At 39.9% G+C, this 19,391-nt stretch overlaps 1 protein-coding gene across 1 annotated transcript; it reads right to left on the bottom strand.

Annotated features, from left to right (window-relative positions):
* Nucleotides 1-9,754: 9,754 nt before the first annotated feature.
* On the bottom strand, nt 9,755-15,153 carry LOC310952314 (dual specificity protein phosphatase 7-like). Its single transcript, XM_083920890.1, has 3 exons — nt 14,468-15,153; nt 13,354-13,782; nt 9,755-11,403 (listed from the first exon to the last, which is right to left on the bottom strand). Exons 1-3 carry the CDS (start codon nt 14,853-14,855, stop codon nt 11,093-11,095), a joined length of 1,128 nt encoding a protein of 375 aa, XP_083777016.1. The 5' UTR covers nt 14,856-15,153; the 3' UTR covers nt 9,755-11,092.
* Between the last annotated feature and the right edge of the window lie 4,238 nt (nt 15,154-19,391).

The following is a 19,391-nucleotide window of genomic DNA, read 5'->3' as shown; positions in this document are numbered from 1 at the left end:
AGATGCATTTGTCAGAGCAGTCATTTTGTCAGTTTTTCATTTTTTTGAAGAATCTAATTTCAATGTTCTCACAATAAGCACTTTAGAGGAATACTTCACTCTGAAAATGACCATTCATAAGTCAATTAAGAAAACTTTGTTTTTGTCTCATGCTTCCACGGTGACTAGAGTTAATCCTTGATGTGTTTGGGGACATACAACAGGATAAACATGACTTGGGTTATACTGAGTCTGTAAACAGATGTTTTTCGGTTGTTAAACACTTCAATGCATCACAACGTTTTTGGTTCTCCAAGCAACAAAAAAAGTTTTCTTCAAGAATTCAAGGCAACAAGTGTTTAGCTTGATGCAGACATTTTATTCAGTCCTTAGGTTAGTGCTTTTCTGAAATTGTTAGTAAGAAGTGGAAAACATTTAATTTACTATCTCATTCCTTATTTGCCTTGCTCGTCTTTGGATTTCACTGGCTGATCACATGCTTGCCTCTCTGCCCTGCTGTTCATACTAATGACTTAACAAGCACAGGAGGCCTAACATATCACAGATATAATATCAAAACAAGATGCTCTTGTGTGAAATTGTGCTGTCTACCCTACATTTTGATTTATTTGTGTTATTTGTATTCTATAGTGGCTCTTGTCTGCGGCATCTGAACTATTCTCATGGTTGTAAGTATCTAGTTACACAGTCTATTGAGACAGGAGCTATTTATGTCTAATCATGTTAGTGCCCATGTTAGGGGATCTGGATTGACCGACACCAGTTGACAATCAGATGCCTTTGTCCGTAATAAGAATGCTATTTAACTACAAAGGGATAACAGTTCTATTGTTAAAACAGCTTTAATTCTGACACACGTATACACACGAGTACATTGAAATATCTGGGTCATTAGAGTAGAATGATTCATTTCATACCAACAACCATTTAATTCTAGAATGAATACATATGGTCTGCTATTTTTTGGTGCCACATTCAGGGGAATTCCTGACCAAAATAATACAAAAAACATCCTAATATGTCTGTTGTGTAAAACATAATTTCCAGGTGAACAGGCTGAAGTTTCAGTTGCAGAGAAGTCATGCAGTTAGCACTGTGGCCACTTGATGTCAGCAGGAAAACACAATCGTATCTGTCTATTTGGCTCAGTTACAGAAACCAGAAGATGAGGCGATTTCATGGCACAGCTAACACTCTTTCCAAAGACGGATAATACTTGCTTACCAGTCTTTGAAAGCACATAGAGAGATCCAGTCAGGATGAAAATGAGTTTGTGTTTAAAATAATCTTTGAAAATGACCATGAATACACCATTGGTTCATTATAGTAACCCATTTAGATTTCTTAAGTGAATAATTTCAAACTCTTTCCAAAATAGGAAAGAAAGTGCCCATCGTTCTTTAAAACCATGAGACTTTTCCACAGTTTCATTTTGTGAAATGGGATCAGCTGTGTTCTGTGTGAGCAGGTGACGTCAGTGGCCTGACTGATGACAACGTCCAAAGGCCTCTGCACCTCCCTCCATCTCTCTCTGTTTCCCTGAGGGTCTTGTTAGCTCCATCCAGTCCTGGTGGACCGTGTTACTGATGAGTTTTTAAGCCCCAGCCAGCAGTGAAGCACAGCTGCTGTGCCCGACCAATCTCAGCAGTCTGACAAATATAACACACTACATCAACCGCACTATTTACAGTTATCTCCAGTCCAGCTGCACTGACCATAAATACTGCATTGAGACTATATGAGGTGAAAAGATGCATGTTAAAATGTGTGTTCATTTTTATTACACTGCCCAAGTTCTTTATAAGCTCTATAAGCTGCCGTCTGCAGCATGGAACAAGATGAGTAGTGCTCTCCCTGCCATCAATGGGAGGCTGGGCAGCAGCAGAGCAGTGTGTGAATGAATCTGGGGTGTGGCACACTATACTGTAGCAGCAAGTTGGGTGGAGAAGTGACGCAGTTACATAAGATAAGCCTGATGACTCATGCCCCGCTGTTATTAACACACACTGCGGTTATGAACCACCTTTTGGTAAAAGGGATTTCAGGGACACATAAGCCACCATAAGACCTATTTCTCATTGTGTGTAACATCCACTCTCGGTCATGCACGCACGCACACAAATGCACACACACACACACACACACACGCACGCACACATACACGCACGCACGCACACACACAAACACACACACACACACACACACACACACACACACACACACACACACACACACACACACACACACAGACACACACACACACACACACACACACACACACACACACACACACACACAAACACACACACACACACATGCCTACCCTAACCACTTCTTGCGTAACCTTAACCATTGCCCCAAAAATCAGCTTTCTCCTAATTGGTGACATGACTTTTGTCCCCAGTTGGACAAAATATCCCCAAAAAACTTGTCTTTAGTCTAAATTATGTCCTCAAAGGTTTTCAGGAAAACACACACACACACACACACACACACACACACACACACACACGCACGCACACGCACACACACACACACACACACACACACACACACACACACACACACACACACACACACACACACACACACACACACACACAAACTCACACACTGCTCCACTGTTTTATTGATTTTTATAAATGACCCCGTAGATCACACACATAGAGTCATGATCCACCATGAAATTGCCCTAAAACTGTGTTAAGCTAAGCTATGCCAACACTGTGATGCTGTCATAACCTTTTCCCCAGCTCAGTGTGATTTATAGATGTATAAATTCCCCGGAAGAGAGAGGAATATCCCAGACACAGTTCAGAGTATTTTTCTGCGGCCCACGCACGCAGTCCTCGTTTGAAGCCAGCAGGCTTTTGGGTTTAGATGATTCCTGTTTTTCTTGCTTCTCTTCATCACATGGTGTTGGAAGTTGTCCAGTACCAAATATCACGTTTTTATCTCTAATCATTACCATTCAAAATGTATGGAATACATGAATATATGTCCCAAATAATAAAATAATATAATTGTTAGCTATCTCTTTTTTTAGGTCATGTGATAATGGTTTCTTATGTTTTGTGCTAGTAACATTCTCAGTAAATGGATGATTTTATGCTGCCATCTATCAGCAACTTCCCCCTCTCCAAAAACAAAAACGACACCATGGAATTATTATAAACAATTGTATTCTGAGTAAATACAGAGAGTTAGATGTTTGCCTGTTTTAGAGAGCAAATGGTAGGTTGTTTTTGTTGCCATAAATACACAATGAGGAAGTGGAAGGCTTTAGACAAAGAGAGAGTGGAAGGACTGCAAATTGAACTTGAACAGACAGAATATTGTATCATGATGCTCCATCCCACTTCTGCTGCTGAGAACACTGAAGTACTGTTACTGGACTGCCCCGTCCATAATGGCTCATAGAACAGCAAGACTACGAGACACAGAACTCTCAAATTCCACAATGACTATTCATTGATTCAAATGAATAACGGTGATTGTTTTGTATTAATGTACCACTGGAGGTTTTATCTATTTTTATCTCTTTCAAAAAAGAAACTTGTATTTGTAAAATGTTGGAAGAGGCATTTAGATCATACACTTAAAGTAGCAATACTACAATGTTAAAAATACTCAACTACAAGTAAAAGTTCTACATAAGGTGGAACTATTTTTGGACATTATTACAAATGGACATGCATCCATCTTCAACCGCTTGTCCCTATCGGGGTCGCGGGGGGGCTGGAGCCGATCCCAGCTGAGGCATGAGGCGGGGTACACACTATCGCAGGGCACACACACAGCCAATTAAGAGTCATCAATCAACCTAACATCTGCATGTCTTTGGACTGTGGGAGGAAGCCGGAGAACCCGGAGAAAACCCACGCAGACACAGGGAGAACATGCAAACTCCACACAGAAGGGTCCCAGCCAGGATTCGAACCAGAAACCCTCTTGCTGTGAGGCGACAGTGCTAACTACCACACCCTACAAATGGACATATTACTTTTTAAATTGATATAGGAAACATAGCAAACAATTGCCTATTTAGTAACGGTTTACTGAAAAAATCCGTCCCGTTCGGTACGCATGTCACGGTTCGGTACACACGGTTAATGAGGTGCAATTCAATTTCAATTCAATTCAATTCCATTTTATTTATAGTGCCAAACCATAACAAAAGTTATCTCAGGACAGCGTAAACCTTCATGACCGCTGTCCTCTCTCGTATCCATCTCAGCGCCATGCGCGTCAAGTCCCGGCGCGCTGGGAGACTTGCTTCACGCTCTCCCTGTAGGCACGCTCTCGCTACGCACGTTTCCGCTACGCTCTTCTTCGTGGGTTTCTGAATCCTCTTGGTAACAGCTCGCTAAACTCCACTTTGTTTGTTTGTTTCTGTCTGGTGAATCCGTGGTTAAATCACCACATCAATGTCTCTTTCTACTCTGAAAAAGAAAAGTTGACACAGAAAACCATCAGTTCACCAGAGAACGGACAGAGACGTTTTTGTTTCTGTCTCTGTGAAGCCTGCGTTTACTCTGCAGCCATATCTGCGTGGAAAGAGGAGAAGTTGATAAAAATCATGCTACTCTGCATTTAAGTTAATTTGTGTCAGTCCAGTTTTTGATGAATAAATAAAGTAACTAGTAACTGAAGTAATCAGATAAATGTAGTGGAGTAAAAAGTAATATATTCCCACTGATTAGAAGTAGAAGCATAAAGTAGCATGTAAATAAAATACTCAAGTAAAAGAGAAGAACCTCAAACTTGTACGTCAGTCCAATAATTGAGTGAAAACCTCTGGTTCACAGGTTTGTTCATTCAACAAGGATTGTTTTTTGACATGTTTTTGCACTTTGAGGCCTATGCCTACTATTTACATTGATAAAATAAAGATAATATACTGTATGTACTCCTATGTCACTGCATTGTTTTACAATATCCATTAATTCATATTTTTCCGGCCCCTCATTTAGGATCATTATTGTCAACCGGCCTCAAATTCCCAATGACTTGAATAACCCTGATGTAGCCTTCATTCAGTCAGTTCAGTGATTGCTGTTTGTGCGTATTTTGGTGAAAGAAAACCTATTTTCTTCATTTTTTTCCCAAGATTTGATCATGTAAAAGTGTTTATATTCTTACCTAGAAGGCAAACAATTGTTTACCTTTTTGCCAAATAAATATATATAAATGCGTAAATGCAGCAATGTCTCTCCTACTGTTTCAAAATCTCACTTCACTTTCATTTAAGATTGTTACAGTAATCCCTAAACAAGCTGCCTTATTATTTCAGTTTTTGCATGATTGCATGACATGTCCTTAAGAATATCTGATACATGGTATTTTTAGAATCTAAAAGAAATAGAAAAAAAAACAACCGAACCGAACCGAAAAACCGTGACCCTAAAATCGTGATATGAACCAAACAGTGGATTTTGTGAACCCTTCCACCCCTACTATTTACTATATAGGGAAATATTGAATTCACTAGGAGCCCTGCTTGTCTCTTTTTTGGTCTCCACTAACTCCACACACAATATCTGTCCCTCTGGCTGATAAATGCTATGTTTGCCAGCTAGTCACCAGCTATGTCTGTTTACTGTTTGGTGCTGGGCAGGTAGTGTAGAATAGTTTTATCAGAGCTTTTTCGTGGAAGACAGCTGCTTACCTGAGCCGAAAGCAACGCTGTGAGAGCGAACCAGAACAGTAAAGTTGAGGTCAATAAAACCCAAACAATGAACGGAAAGACGCTATAAAGCTCTATAGAGCTAACACATCCTCATACCTTAAACCAGCGTATATAAAATGGGGGTTCATGTACAAAGAGTAAGGGTTAGGGTTATACATGACCGTATTAAACTTTAACGGTTGCAGTTTTAAACACGTGGTGAACTTTGTGAAACAGAGCAACTTGGTTATCTTCAGGCCACAACTTGGTTAGGTTTAGGAAAAGATCATGGATTGGATTAAAATGTGTATGTTTGTTACGGGAACTGTGTCACTACAGATGGCCCCTTTTAAATTTCACATAGTAATTTGATCCATTGACATCCTTATATTGGTCAGTGATGTTGTAGAAGCCCAGACTCTTTGGCTGTTGTGTACTGTGAGCAACATATGGCCTTGTGTGAATGGCATACCAGAAGGCACGACAGTTCCCACATTGGCCTCATCTGTACTTCCCAAGCAAGAACACATGATAGACAGATGACCTTCACTTTGTGTTGGGTCAAGCAAGACATAAGGAATGTTCCCTTTCATTCACTTTGCCACAGATTAAACTGCAAACAAATATCACCTTGTTCATGTGCTTGGTGAGCGCGGGCTACTGTACATCACCGGATGGTGAAATTGGCCACAAATTGAGAGACTTCTGGTATTAACAGATGGCTGCCTCGCTCTGCCACTAGTATTCCATGTGGCTGTGCTTTACAAATGACCCAGTATCCTCCTTGCCAAAACTCACACTTTTCTTCCTCATCAGAGGACATGCATTTCTCTCAGAAAAGATTTGTCTCAAGTTAGGAGGGTTGTGACGGCTGTTTTGAAAAGATAATATATCTGTACAGGGTTCCTGGAGAGATAACATACTTCCTGTAAGATGTCCGGAAAGCGTAGCGAGCATGACTTGATGGATGTCGTAACAGTACACATATGAATCATCCCTGGTGACAGGACTGCAAATCACTAAAGCATACCATTCATAGTATTTTGTTATAACTAGTTGTGGTAATGTTGTTAAAGTTTGACAGTATGGCGACAAACCGCCCTCTCTATGTCTTAGAGAGCCTATCTAACTCCGGATCTCATTCCATTACAAATATGGGGAAGTAGGGCGCATTCGAAATGGCTTCGATGTGATTCAAGGGTTCTGAGAATCAAATGACAATCCCCCGCAACAGATGAAATCACTGGCATGATAATAGATGCCATTCCAATGCAGTTATACATAGCTCCATGGAACCATCTCTAAAGGGAACTTCTGTTTCAGTGCAACTATTACTGGTACTGATTTAGAGGAATTCCAAAAGGCTGCGTTAATCGTGAGAGTTGGTAACGACCAGAGATTGTTCCTATCATCATGCTGAAAATATGAAATGTCCTCTCTCAGGAATAAAGACAGCATGGCTCAGAGGACGGCACAGCATCCATGATGTCATCTTCTCTTCATTGACATGATGTCAGAGACAGCATCCAGCAAAATACAGAGATTAGGATTATTCTCCTCGGCCCTGAACATCTGCTGTAAACAAACAGAGTGAGACCGCTGGGAGTAAAAATTCCTGCAGTAAAGATGGCATTTATTCAGATGAGAGTGGCTTTTACCGCAAATGGCCAAACATTTATCTGTAATAGGATAATAGTGACCCTTTCAGAAATGTTGAAACTATTATTACGTGGAAATACAAAACACTAATTAATTCTACTGAGACTACAAAGTGAATCGGACCTCATTTAAACATGACTGAGTCTCTATATTCAGCAAGTTATTGTGCATCAGAGGCAGAAGCAGCTGTGAAATTGTTGTCAGTCATGCAGTATGCTAAGTATGTTCTCATAGCCGTAGCAGGTGTGAACCAGCTCTGACTGGCTTCTGCTCAGCCTCTACAACACACACACAAATTCACCATGCTTGCAAATAGACACATGCTGCTGGTCGCCCCAACCCCAAGCTAAAATCCCGTCAGTCTCATACACATCTGCTTCCCTAGCAACTATGCTGACTAAGCACTGCATTAGCCTCTGTTTCCCTTCATGAGTGATCATAACAGGACAAAAATACTCCACTTATCTGTCACACAAAACATATTGTGACAGAAAAAAGCCTTATGAACCACACACACAGTCATCCTTTTTTCTACTACTTCATTTATGGAAGTTATACTTTTTCGAAACAAAGGTTTTACCTTAAAAGTTCTCTGTCCCAGTTTGGAATAATGTCTCTGTAATTTCTACTTACATGAGCAGACACAAGTACTGATGTTCAGGAGTAACTTAGTAACCGGATAAAACAGGAGCTGTTGAGACCGCACACATTGCCTTTGTAGTTGGCAGCAGGACACAAAATGATTTATAATTAGAGAATGAAAAAAAGGCTATATTTAACTCCCAGGTGAGACACCCAGCTGGTGCCAAAAAAAGGCGGAAAGGGAATCCCACACATGAACAGTCACCGTATATCTGAAGATAAGAGTTTAAAGACTCAATAAAAACTGGTATTTGAAGATGTGTGTGTATATAAATCATTTCTCGTTACTCGTGTACAGTGTTGCTGATATACTGTAGATGCATAGTGCCAGTTACAGATACAACCTTTGTGATAAATGGTTCCCAATCCGTCATCCCCAGGCAGTGTGCTCCTATCTTTCATGCACTGTAGCCAGCCATTGCCTCTGCCTTATCGTAGGTGTTTTTTCAGGCGTAATCATAGGTTTGCCCTGAAGGTATGTGGTTAGCCGGGTTCAGTCATGCTGGAAAACCCATCACTCAACAGCTTTATTATCGTAACTGCAAGGTGTTCCTCGGCAAGTCTCTTCATGTGCTGTATTGTTGCTGTGAAAGTTGAAGACTTTAGTTTCAATTCTCAGTCATCTCAGACCTGAAGCTGGAACCAAAAGTGTTTTAAAGCAGCATTTAAGTCATTAAATCCCACAGAGTGACAGTTATTGGACCATGAACTGCTGCACAGATCAACTACAGAACATTTCTCTTATTATTTTTTTCCCTGACTTAGATGGCTCGGCTGCAGTTCATAAAATGATTTCTTCAGGGAAGAGAATTCACTGCATCGTCTTTCTGTCATCTGGTAAAGAACATAATAATAAATCTCCCGGACAAGGTAGAAACAATATCGAGAATTCTCAGAGCTGGAACGAAGCATAAATCTGACATAACGCTCAGGAGGAGAGCACACATTTCTTCTAGCAACTTTGGAAACATTCAGACTTTGTGTAGTCTAATTGCTGGGTGATAAAGCAAAGTAAGCACAGCTGAATTCTCCCACTGGCAATAACATACCAGTAAGGACCTACACATTTACTTCAATGCACTTTAAGGGATTGTACTGTAAATTCCGTTGTACTTGAACAATGACAATAAAGACAATTCAATTCAATTCTGATTCACCGTGTGAACACCTGCATCTAATTTTGCCCGGAATTATTTGACCTTACTTTGGTGACAATACTTCCTCCTTAAATTGTATCATGACAATGCTTTAAGTATATATTTATACTCTCATTTCCTTATTTTTCATTTATTTAAACAACAGAATGCATTTATGGCTTTACTGGAAATTCCACCGTTGCCAATAAATGTTAAATCATAATAAAAAACAACGTTTAACTGAGGCTTATAAGCTTTGAATGCCTATTGCACAACACTCATATGAAATTGAATCACTCCCCAAGTTTTAGAGAGCGGTCACAAGTATCTGCCGTAGAGTACATGCTGTGTCATCTTCCTCTTCCTTTAAGCAGTTTGAGTGACTGGTAGTGGGTGTGTCTGCACTGTGGTTTGACAGATCTAGCCCTGTCAGTTGTCTTAGTGTCAGAAAGCCTGTGGGAAACAGGAAGTCAGGCATCAGAGTTGACAGTGGACATTTGACCACACCTAGAGCCTTGGGGCTCGATAGACCAGACTTTTCAGTGCACTCTTGAGGTCCTGACTCAACCACACAACCACTTTTGTTTTGTTTTATGAAAGTGTGCTATCGACTTTCAGAAGAAGACTGTAAAAAGACAAACAAAATGTATTCAAGTAAAAATATACAATATATTTGTTGTATAAACTTGTACAGAATGTCTTGGACATTTAGCTTTACATATACTATACATAAGGGTCAAAATAGGGTCACTTTCGCATCCTTCATGATTTTAAGAAAAATGTCCCCTATAACAACCACATTTTATGTACATCTTTACAAACATACCAAACGAAACAGCCCTTAGATGCACCGTAAGAGGCCATGACAAGATACAGATGACTTGTATAAAAATCCCTGAAAATGTCTCTCTGTGAGGTAAGAACACACAACTCATTTCCTTTTATACCATCTCATATATCAAACTCATTCATTTGTTCTGAGACGAGACTGGCAATAGAGAACAGCTAATTACACATCATGTTTCCCTTAACATTATTTTGCCACGGAATGAGTAGCTGCAGACTGAAGACTATCAGGAGTAAAAAATAAAGTGAACTGAATATCCATTCCTTTATACACCGAGTACTTACACATTTGTTCCTTTATAGTCCTACATGCTATACCTCAACCTGGTGAATGACATATAGTTCAATTTCATGTTAAGTTCTGCTCAAGGCCTCAACAACATCAGGAAATATGACCTAAAGGTCCTTAGTAGAACATTATCACATGCAATTAATGCAGTTTTAAGCAATAGAATGTATAGGGACGTTTCTGGAGAATCTTTTAACTTTGATATTATTACTTACAGAAAGTCGCCACTCAATCTTGTAATTAGAGAATAGCTATAACATCATGGTGTTAACCAGACATTAGTGAAGGTATTGCTAATGTCTGGTGCTGCAAGTGAGCTGTTAACATTCCTCAGAAGAAAAATGATTCAGAAATTCAAGGCCGGATCACTGTAGTAGCTTATTTCACTCAGCTAGAGTACCGTCAAGACATCTCGGATTGGTCCCCAGAAAACATTCTGATTGGACAAAGACTCCAAAGACCATCAAGGCAATAATCAGAACTGATACAAAGAAATACATTAGCATCCACTTTACAGCTGGTGAATAACAAATAACAGTCAAACAACAATCCTAGATTTAATATAAAAGTTATGAAATGTCCTGCTATTATGGTCGTACATGACCATTGATTAATGCCAAGTAATGTTGGGTAGCAAAAGTCATCCTTGTGTTAAAAATTAAGGCAGGCTGGATCTAATATATCAAATTCTGTAATACGGGCTCTATTCCTTTAGCAGATCAGTGGAGTTCAATTTGGTGCAGAAATAGTGTAACTGACTTACTGCTTGTGTCAGCTAGTTCGGTATCTGACAGGTTCATAAAAACCTCAGAGACACCATGGGAAATGACGAAAAGGCTATCCTATCCATCCTCATGTTGACTCTAGCGTGTCCAGCTGGAAGACGTTGTGGTTGGTTGGTGTGGTGAAGAACAGTTGCTCCTCACTGGTGGAACGGTTATCACAGGGACTGTGCAGCCCCAGCGTCCTCTCAAAGTCCAGGAGCTGACCCATGAAGTTGAAGTTAGGAGAAATGTTGGACTTTTTCCTCTTGACAAAGTCATAAGCGTCGTTGAGAGAGAGGTTGAGTCTCTGCATCAGGTAAGCCACAGTGACTGTGACTGAGCGACTGATGCCGGCCAGACAGTGGACCAGGATGCCACACTGCTTAGACCGAGCCTCATCTGAAAGAGGAAGAGATATCTGCAGTGAGCAGAAAGTTGTTCCAAATAATATTTTCATTTGATCAATTCTTCCTTGTAAAATTATGTTTAAGGGTTTTCTGTAGTTATCAATGTGATTCTGGCTCATAGTAGTAGTAGTATTTAGGGGGTGTAAATCACAAGTTTTATCATAATACGATTGATTCTTTGTAATCAATAAAGTCATGCGATCGATATAAAACCAAATTATATGCCCATTTAACATCATAAGTCACATTTAATTTATATCATCTGACAAAAAGCAACTAAAATATGATATGACACTTTTATTACTGAGCTTTCCAGACATTTGTATGAAAAACAAACTATTCTATTTAAGTGTATAAAAGTGCATCTTAAAGGTCTTACAAGGGGGCAATTTTTTACGTGCTATTAATTCATGTAAATTTTCAGCTGTTGTTTTTATCATGAGTATTTTCACACAGAACGCAAATATTATGGAGTATATAATACTTACAACATTTTATAAAGTTACAATAATGCTTCTGAATTTCGCACCGCAAATAAAGGATTCAATCATGAGGATTATACAACAGCAACACAAAGGCTCCCTAGTCCAAACCAAGACAGCAAATTCTACTTATTTTAACCTTAACAATGACAGTGGACACCAGATCCAATCCTTCCTTTCTTAACTTTCACAATAAAAGCCCTAGTCTGCGTAACTGTTTACCTGACAGTATGAATAATCGCAAGCATTTCGAATTTTCATGGAATTTATTCGTCACACCCCAGGTGTGTAAAGGCCTTAAAGATGACTAGACATATTAGGGCTGCAACTAACAAATAATTTGATTGTCAATTATTTTCTCAAATAATCAATTAGTTGTTATAATTAGTCTATAATGATTGATTAGTGTTTCCCAAAGACCTAGATGACATATAAAACTTTCTTTACTGTCATAGAAGACGAAAGAAACCAGAACATATTCACATTTAAGAAGCTGGAATCAGGAAACCTTAATTTTTATTTTCTTAAAAAATGACTCAAACTGCTTAATCGAATAATCAAAATAGTTGACAACTAATTGATTATTCGATTAATTGTTGCTGCTCTAATATATGCATCAATGATATTGGATTGTTGGTCATCAAATCGACATATCACTCCAGATCGATGCCTCGTTACATCTCTATAAGTAGCTCTGTTTATGGCACAATACCATAAGCTTTAGCTGTTTACTGGGGAATTAATTTGATCTAGAAAAAGGTTTCCCTAATATACCATTACTTACACACATTAGCAAACAACTGTCACTTAAACAACACTATGCTTAATTTGTGAAACTGCATTCAAATACAACCTCAGAGAGTGGAAACAACATTTCCTTCCTCATTCTACCGCTAAACCCTTTGGAAACTAGCTCATGATACACAGCCTTGCAACCACCAAACAAACAAGTCAACATGCTGTGGTTTCAGGTGCAGTCGTGGCAAGTGACAATCAACACCAAAAGTGAAATTGAAACATAATGTTATGGTGTCAAAAAGTTTGCTTTCTAAAAGTAGTTTAGTTTCAAGATTGTGTTGTTGCTGTGTATCAAAGAAGTTCAGCCTCATTGTTGTACACAACCTGACAGCCTACACCAGTGGTTAGGGTTTATCATGTCTTGCAGTGTAAACCACCATTTGCTTATGAAAATAACACAAAATCTCCCACCTGTCCCACAAACCCATTCACAAACTAGTTTACCACAATTATAATCATGAACTATTCAGAATTGCGATTTTAAATAATTAGAAAAAAAAATCTAAATTAATAGTAAGCCTTAGGTATCAAAAGTTGCCCCGCCCACATGTGCCAACAAGTCACCTAACACATACACACACACACTATGAACACATTTATGCCCTGAAAAGTAAGTGTCTGTGAGTTTTAGATTTAACAAAGTCAGTTATTAACCTACTCACCTATAAATGATATGGCCTCAGGGAAGAACTGGGACAAGTTCTGACTCCAGTGGTCCGAAATGGGGATCTGTTTGTACCTGAAGTGGCCGTCATGCTCAAACATGTTGGGGAGATTGGGTGTGACGTTCAGGATGTACTTGATGTTGTACTGGCCCAGCACGTCTAAGTTGGTGGAGTCTTTGGCGCAGCCCAGGTAAAGGTAGGGTAGGATCTGGACGGGGAAGGCAGGCTGGTTGCTGGGGATAGGGCTCTCCTCCGACTCTGTGGCACTGCTGGGCTCTCGATCGGATTCCCCATCGGAACAATCTGAGCTGATCCGGAGATTTCCAAAACCCAGAACAGACAGCGGAGGAGAGGGGCTGGGACAGGAGTTGTCCAGGAGGGTCTCACAGTGCTCTGGGTACTCTGTGTGAAACTTTACAAATCCACCTGGACAATAGCCAAAACACAAGTTAAAAAAGTCACACCAAAGGGGTTGAATCCTTTTTAAATAAAAGCTAACACCTTATATAAGCAGTTAATTTGAACCATATTTTTTTAAAGGCAAAGGGCTGTTGGGCATTGAGCTGTAAAGAAGGAGCTCAAGTTCCCCCCAAAAAGAACCATTCATGAAATGCATGCCTGTTCCTGCTGGAGCAAAACATGGCGCAGCCATTTTGGAATTTTAATTGAGAATCTCAGTGACACACACACACACACACACACACACACACACACACACACACACACACACACACACACACACACACACACACACACAGCAACTTTTGAACAGCTTACAAACAACAAACCCACAACACATCACAGCATGAACGTTGGTTGGCGCCGTAGCGTGTAACGTCATTTGAGATACACGTTACTGTTTCTTTCTTTAGATCATAAAGTCGGTATTTGAGAGGTCAGAACTCTTCCCATTAAAAAAATAGACCTTCTGTTTGGCTTGTTAGCCTTTTATACAGTTTCTAAAGATGAAAGGTTGTGATAATACTTCGCAAAACTAGCTTGCTATTTGCCAATAAGCGACGTCAGTTAACGTTTTCTTCCGTTAAAAACTTTTACAATGACGTATTATTTCATTGTTCTTCGAGTTAATTCGACAGCGAAACATATTTACCTTCCAGATAATACGCTTTACAGCCGTCTTCCCATAGTTTTTGAAGAAGTAGACCCAAAACCGATGCCGGAGCTCCGCTGTCCTGCCAGTCCACGGTACACTCATCGTACAGGACCACCGTGTCCGTCTTGCAGCGTCTTATGAACTTCTCTTTATCCTCGTGGTTGGGGATGATAGTCCGGATAGGTATGTTGCCCTTTTTGAACCTCCGGAGCATCAGCCCCGGTATGGCCAGGTTTATGGCGGTCTCTATGTGGGATGATTCATAAAGCTCATGTGAACGGCAGTCCAGCAGGAGCAGAGAAGTGCCCCCGGACTCTAACTCGAGTTGCAGCCATTCCACGCTTTTACTCGGCGTCACATTAGACATATCGGACTCAATAATCATACTACGTGCGAAACACAATCACTTACTACATGGTCCATCACAACGACGACAAACTACATTTCACCCGCAAAACAGAAGCGTTAAATGTTGCTCCGCCAGTGCGATTTCTCCTTTTTCCTCTTCTCTATTTCCATCAGTCAGTAAGTCTGACCTGCCCCCGCGCTAATGGAGACCTGATTACACTGTCATTTACCATACGCAACTTTAAATGCGAATGTTTTAAAGCCTATAATTTCTCCCATCAACTTCCAACTACTCCACATCGTAGCCAACCAGGGTCCTCCATGCGCATTCTCGTTTTACCATTCCGACGCATGGGAGTTTTTTATTTTTTTTAGTTGACAGCAGAACAACTCAAGAGGGAGGAGTTTATTCCTTATGATTTAAAGTCATAGCAGAAATATCACAAAGTTTGTTATGAGTAGATCTCAATGGAATTATTCACATTTGTGTCAGTCACCATCATATTTATAAACCAGTGTCTGTGTTATTATAGCAAGTTTATACTGACTGCAAATGGGGCAGTCATGTTATTTTCAATCACTAAATGAATCCCACATTTTTTAGTTCGAGACTAAATTGGTTATATTCAGCGATATCATGACCTTGTATACCTTTAATTTCTTAATAAATGTATCACTTGAATATTCACATGGTGTAACAATAACCTTGCATAATGAACTTGAACCTTGAACTGGAACTTGCATGGTACTAACTTTTGAGGTTGGATATTATCAGCAAATGTGACAAATAAGTTGAGATTTCTTTATGGCACATAATATGCATTATTATTGCATTATCGTTTCATTATTCCCCTGACCTCTCTGACCCCTGTGTGGCATTTTGTGGAAGTGTTGTCATGATACCCTTTCGAAACAGAAATCCTATGATATACTGTATTTTAGCTGGCACCAGATACTATACATCACTATATACCTAGTAGGTTGTGTTACTTCATAGAGCTATATTACAACCACTATACGTTTATTACACAGGATTACGTGCATAGTAATCCTGTGCATTGTGTATCTATAATAAAGCACACCCGCCATTTAGTACAAAACAACAAACGTGCTGAATTCATTACTATTCCTCCTGAAGGGGGGAGCTCCACTACCCTTCACTCACACTGCTGAGTACTTTAAATTGGTGATGCATTTTTTTTTGTTGCTACTATGAAGCATGTAGTATGTCATCTTTCGTCGTGATAATATGTATTATCTGATTAGACACACATTGAAAATGCTTCTCCTACATTTCTATTTCATTTTAAAAAGTGAAGCATATAAATGAAGCCTTATATGTTATATTCACAACAGGGAATTCCCAAGCATGTTGCAGTGCATGAACGTCTCTCCTCAGAATGCAACCACAACATGCTTCACTACTGATGTGTACAATAATACAAGCAAATGGTGAATGTGGAGGAATAAGAGAGGGAGAGGGAGATGGAGATGCATGCAGTGGGAATCCAGCCACACAGCTCATCTGTCAGCACACGTGAGTGGGAGAGACACAGATGTGCAGAGCATCGGGATTAACACAGAATGAGGAATCGAGCTAAACCTGCACACACACGCAGACACACACCACACACACACACACACACACACACACACACACACACACACACACACACACACACACACACACACACACACACACACACACACACACACACACACACACACAAATGCTCTCAACCATGGACTGATCGGACACACAAGAACAAGCACCATGTCATCACCACACTACACCACACCATCATATCAGCACCTGCCTCCGACAACCAACCACACACACACACACGCACACACACACACACACACACACACAAACACACACACACCCAGGAACACACACAGGAACACACATACACACACACACACACACACACACACACACACACACACACACACACACACACACACACACACACACACACACACACACACAGGAACACACACACACACACACACACACACACAAACACACGCACACACAGGAAACATACACACAAACACACACACACACACACACACACACACACACACACAAGCACACACACAGCCAGTGGTCCCTCATACCCACATTTCTGTTCCAGTTGAACTCTCCTTCAGGAGGTGTTGGAACCACCTCTCAGACTTTTTGCAATAAGGAACTGAGCAAGTAGCCCGTATCTACAAAAGACAGTGATGGATGAAGGAAATGATGTGTGACATTGAGGTCAAACAATGCACACAACAATATTTCCTGCCAATGACACCTTCCTGGCATTTTGTAGATTTACAAGATTCCCTGTATATGAAGCAAGAGTTATTTTAGGCGGAAGGATGACCTTGTTTATTAATCAAAGCCAAGAACTGAATGGTATTGTTATGTGTGAATCTCTGTATGATGACTATGTCTCAAGATTTATTTTAAGACTTGAGTATTGATTCATGTTCTGAGCTGGCTGGCCTTGCACGACAGTGACTGCTCCACTTCTCACCAACACTTTGGTTACATAATGCGCTCCAAACGTGAGCTCATGGTAATTCTCTCAGAAGAAAGAGAGGGAACTTTGGTTTAACTATGGTCTTTGATTTATAAAATCCCAGGTTCTGCATGTCAAGTGCATGCTTCGGGGGCTTTCACGCTTTCACACATACCCGACAGACACATAAACACACCCTGTCACGTGCACATGTACAGTGGGAAGCATTCAGAGATGAGACAGATGGGAGGAGAGCTTCTTCTCCATTGATGTTTCTTTGCATGTAGGAGTAATGGGCTTAGCTGGATGATCATAGGCCACAGGATAAAAAAATGAATATAGTCAATAAAATGTTGGTTCTATCTGGGAAGAAATAAAATGACATAACATAACTAGGCTGTTACATTAATGGCAGACACATCTTTCAATTCATCTAAAACACTCTATATCTGTGAATCTGACACACACACACTGAGGTGCATTGATTGTGTATTTGCTGCATTTTATTACAACCAACATGCTATCTAGATGGGAAACACAATATCCTGTTTTCTATTGATACCATCTAGTGGTTCATCATGGCAGCTGCTGCACAAGCTGTGAGTCATCTGCAAAGGAAGGAGGAGTCTGGAGTCACAGCCTCACAGCTCCAAACAGGAGACCTAGTATGCCTCCGTGTGGTGAAAACCCAGAATGCCATCAAATGCATTTCAAGAATCAATGACCTGCAGATGACCACAAATCTGCCCTTAAGCGGATTATACATGAACACACTACTTGATGTATCTCTGCCTTTTTACTAAACCAGCAGGTTATCCATTAAAAGAGTATAATCCTAGATCTAAGCCTTCCCCATCACCTTGTATCATACCTTAGGGCCTTATCTACAGGAGAAAGCAGTTCCACATTTCATTACATGTTATAGCTGATATGAGAGATAGTCCTGCCAGGGGCACTGAAAATAATGAAATAGTTTACATATGTTCAGCAATTATCCTTGGTGTCAGGATTCACGTAAAAAGTATTAAACTATATATTGAAAGGAGAGACGCCCTTCAGAAGGAGTTGCACACCTGTTCGGCGCTCTCAAGACAGGGCAATGTGGTTTCAGGAGATAAGATCCAAAATATACTGGAACACACAGACAGCAGGCAGAATTCTTTATTGTCTGACTTACATTTAGAGCTGCAAAGATTAGATTAATTGATTGTACCAGACATTTGTTGATGTCATTTAGGGCTTTGGGAAAGACTGAATTACTGTCCTTTTATAGAACAAACAACTAATCGATTAATAGAGAAGATATTCGTCAAAATAATCATCAATGAAAATGATCATGAGTTGCATCCCTACTAATGTTTTGACTACAAGCCCGTCTTCAATTCCTGGGGTAAAACTATATGCGAGACATGGTTTGAGCTGCTGTGTATTTGGGTTGCAGTGAGTGTGTGGTATTTCATTCCATCTGCTGTCTCATTCTCTTCATACTTGAACACATAAGACAGTAAGAAAACCCACATAGTACTACACTAGGGGAAATTATTTTGTGAAGAAAGGCTGCATAAAAACAACAATTAAACAATGTTGGATTGATTTCGCTGCTGTATCCTACTAGCACAGCCCAACTTCTGTGACACACTTCTTTACCAACCACTAGGAGTTAGACAATGCTAATTTAACCTTTATATGCTCTTAAACCTGGGATTATATAAAAAGCCTAATCTACATGCTGAGCATTAGTTTTTTTTTTTACTTGGGGGCGGAGTATGTGTAAACTATCATGATGTAAATAATAGGACAAATATATGTGCAAATATATGTATTTATAAATGTTTGGCTTTCTTAAGACATAATCAATAGCCTGCATTTAAAGTGAAACACACAAGGGTACATGAGACTTATCCCACACATTTATTGGTAACACAGAACATTGTATATGCAATTCATTTATATCTGATGCCAGACCTCTCTCCCCAACTCACATAGACTTTACCCAACTATCTGTGTTTATATCACTGATCAAAACACACCTTTTCAAACTGCTTTTTAATGTCCGATTA

This window comes from Echiichthys vipera (genome assembly GCF_963691815.1).
Source record: "Echiichthys vipera genome assembly, chromosome: 9".
Taxonomy (NCBI): domain Eukaryota; kingdom Metazoa; phylum Chordata; class Actinopteri; order Perciformes; family Trachinidae; genus Echiichthys; species Echiichthys vipera.
This window is presented reverse-complemented; position numbering and strand designations above follow the sequence as displayed.

What these genes read in the sequence shown, in the direction of transcription:
- LOC310952314 (XM_083920890.1), bottom strand. Translation starts at nt 14,855, where the DNA reads ATGATTATTGAGTCCGATATGTCTAATGTGACGCCGAGTAAAAGCGTG. An exon ending in TAAAGCGTATTATCTGGAAG is followed by an intron (nt 13,783 to 14,467) that starts GTAAATATGTTT and finishes GCTATTGTCCAG; the next exon opens with GTGGATTTGTAAAGTTTCAC. An exon ending in TGAGGCCATATCATTTATAG is followed by an intron (nt 11,404 to 13,353) that starts GTGAGTAGGTTA and finishes TTCCTCTTTCAG; the next exon opens with ATGAGGCTCGGTCTAAGCAG.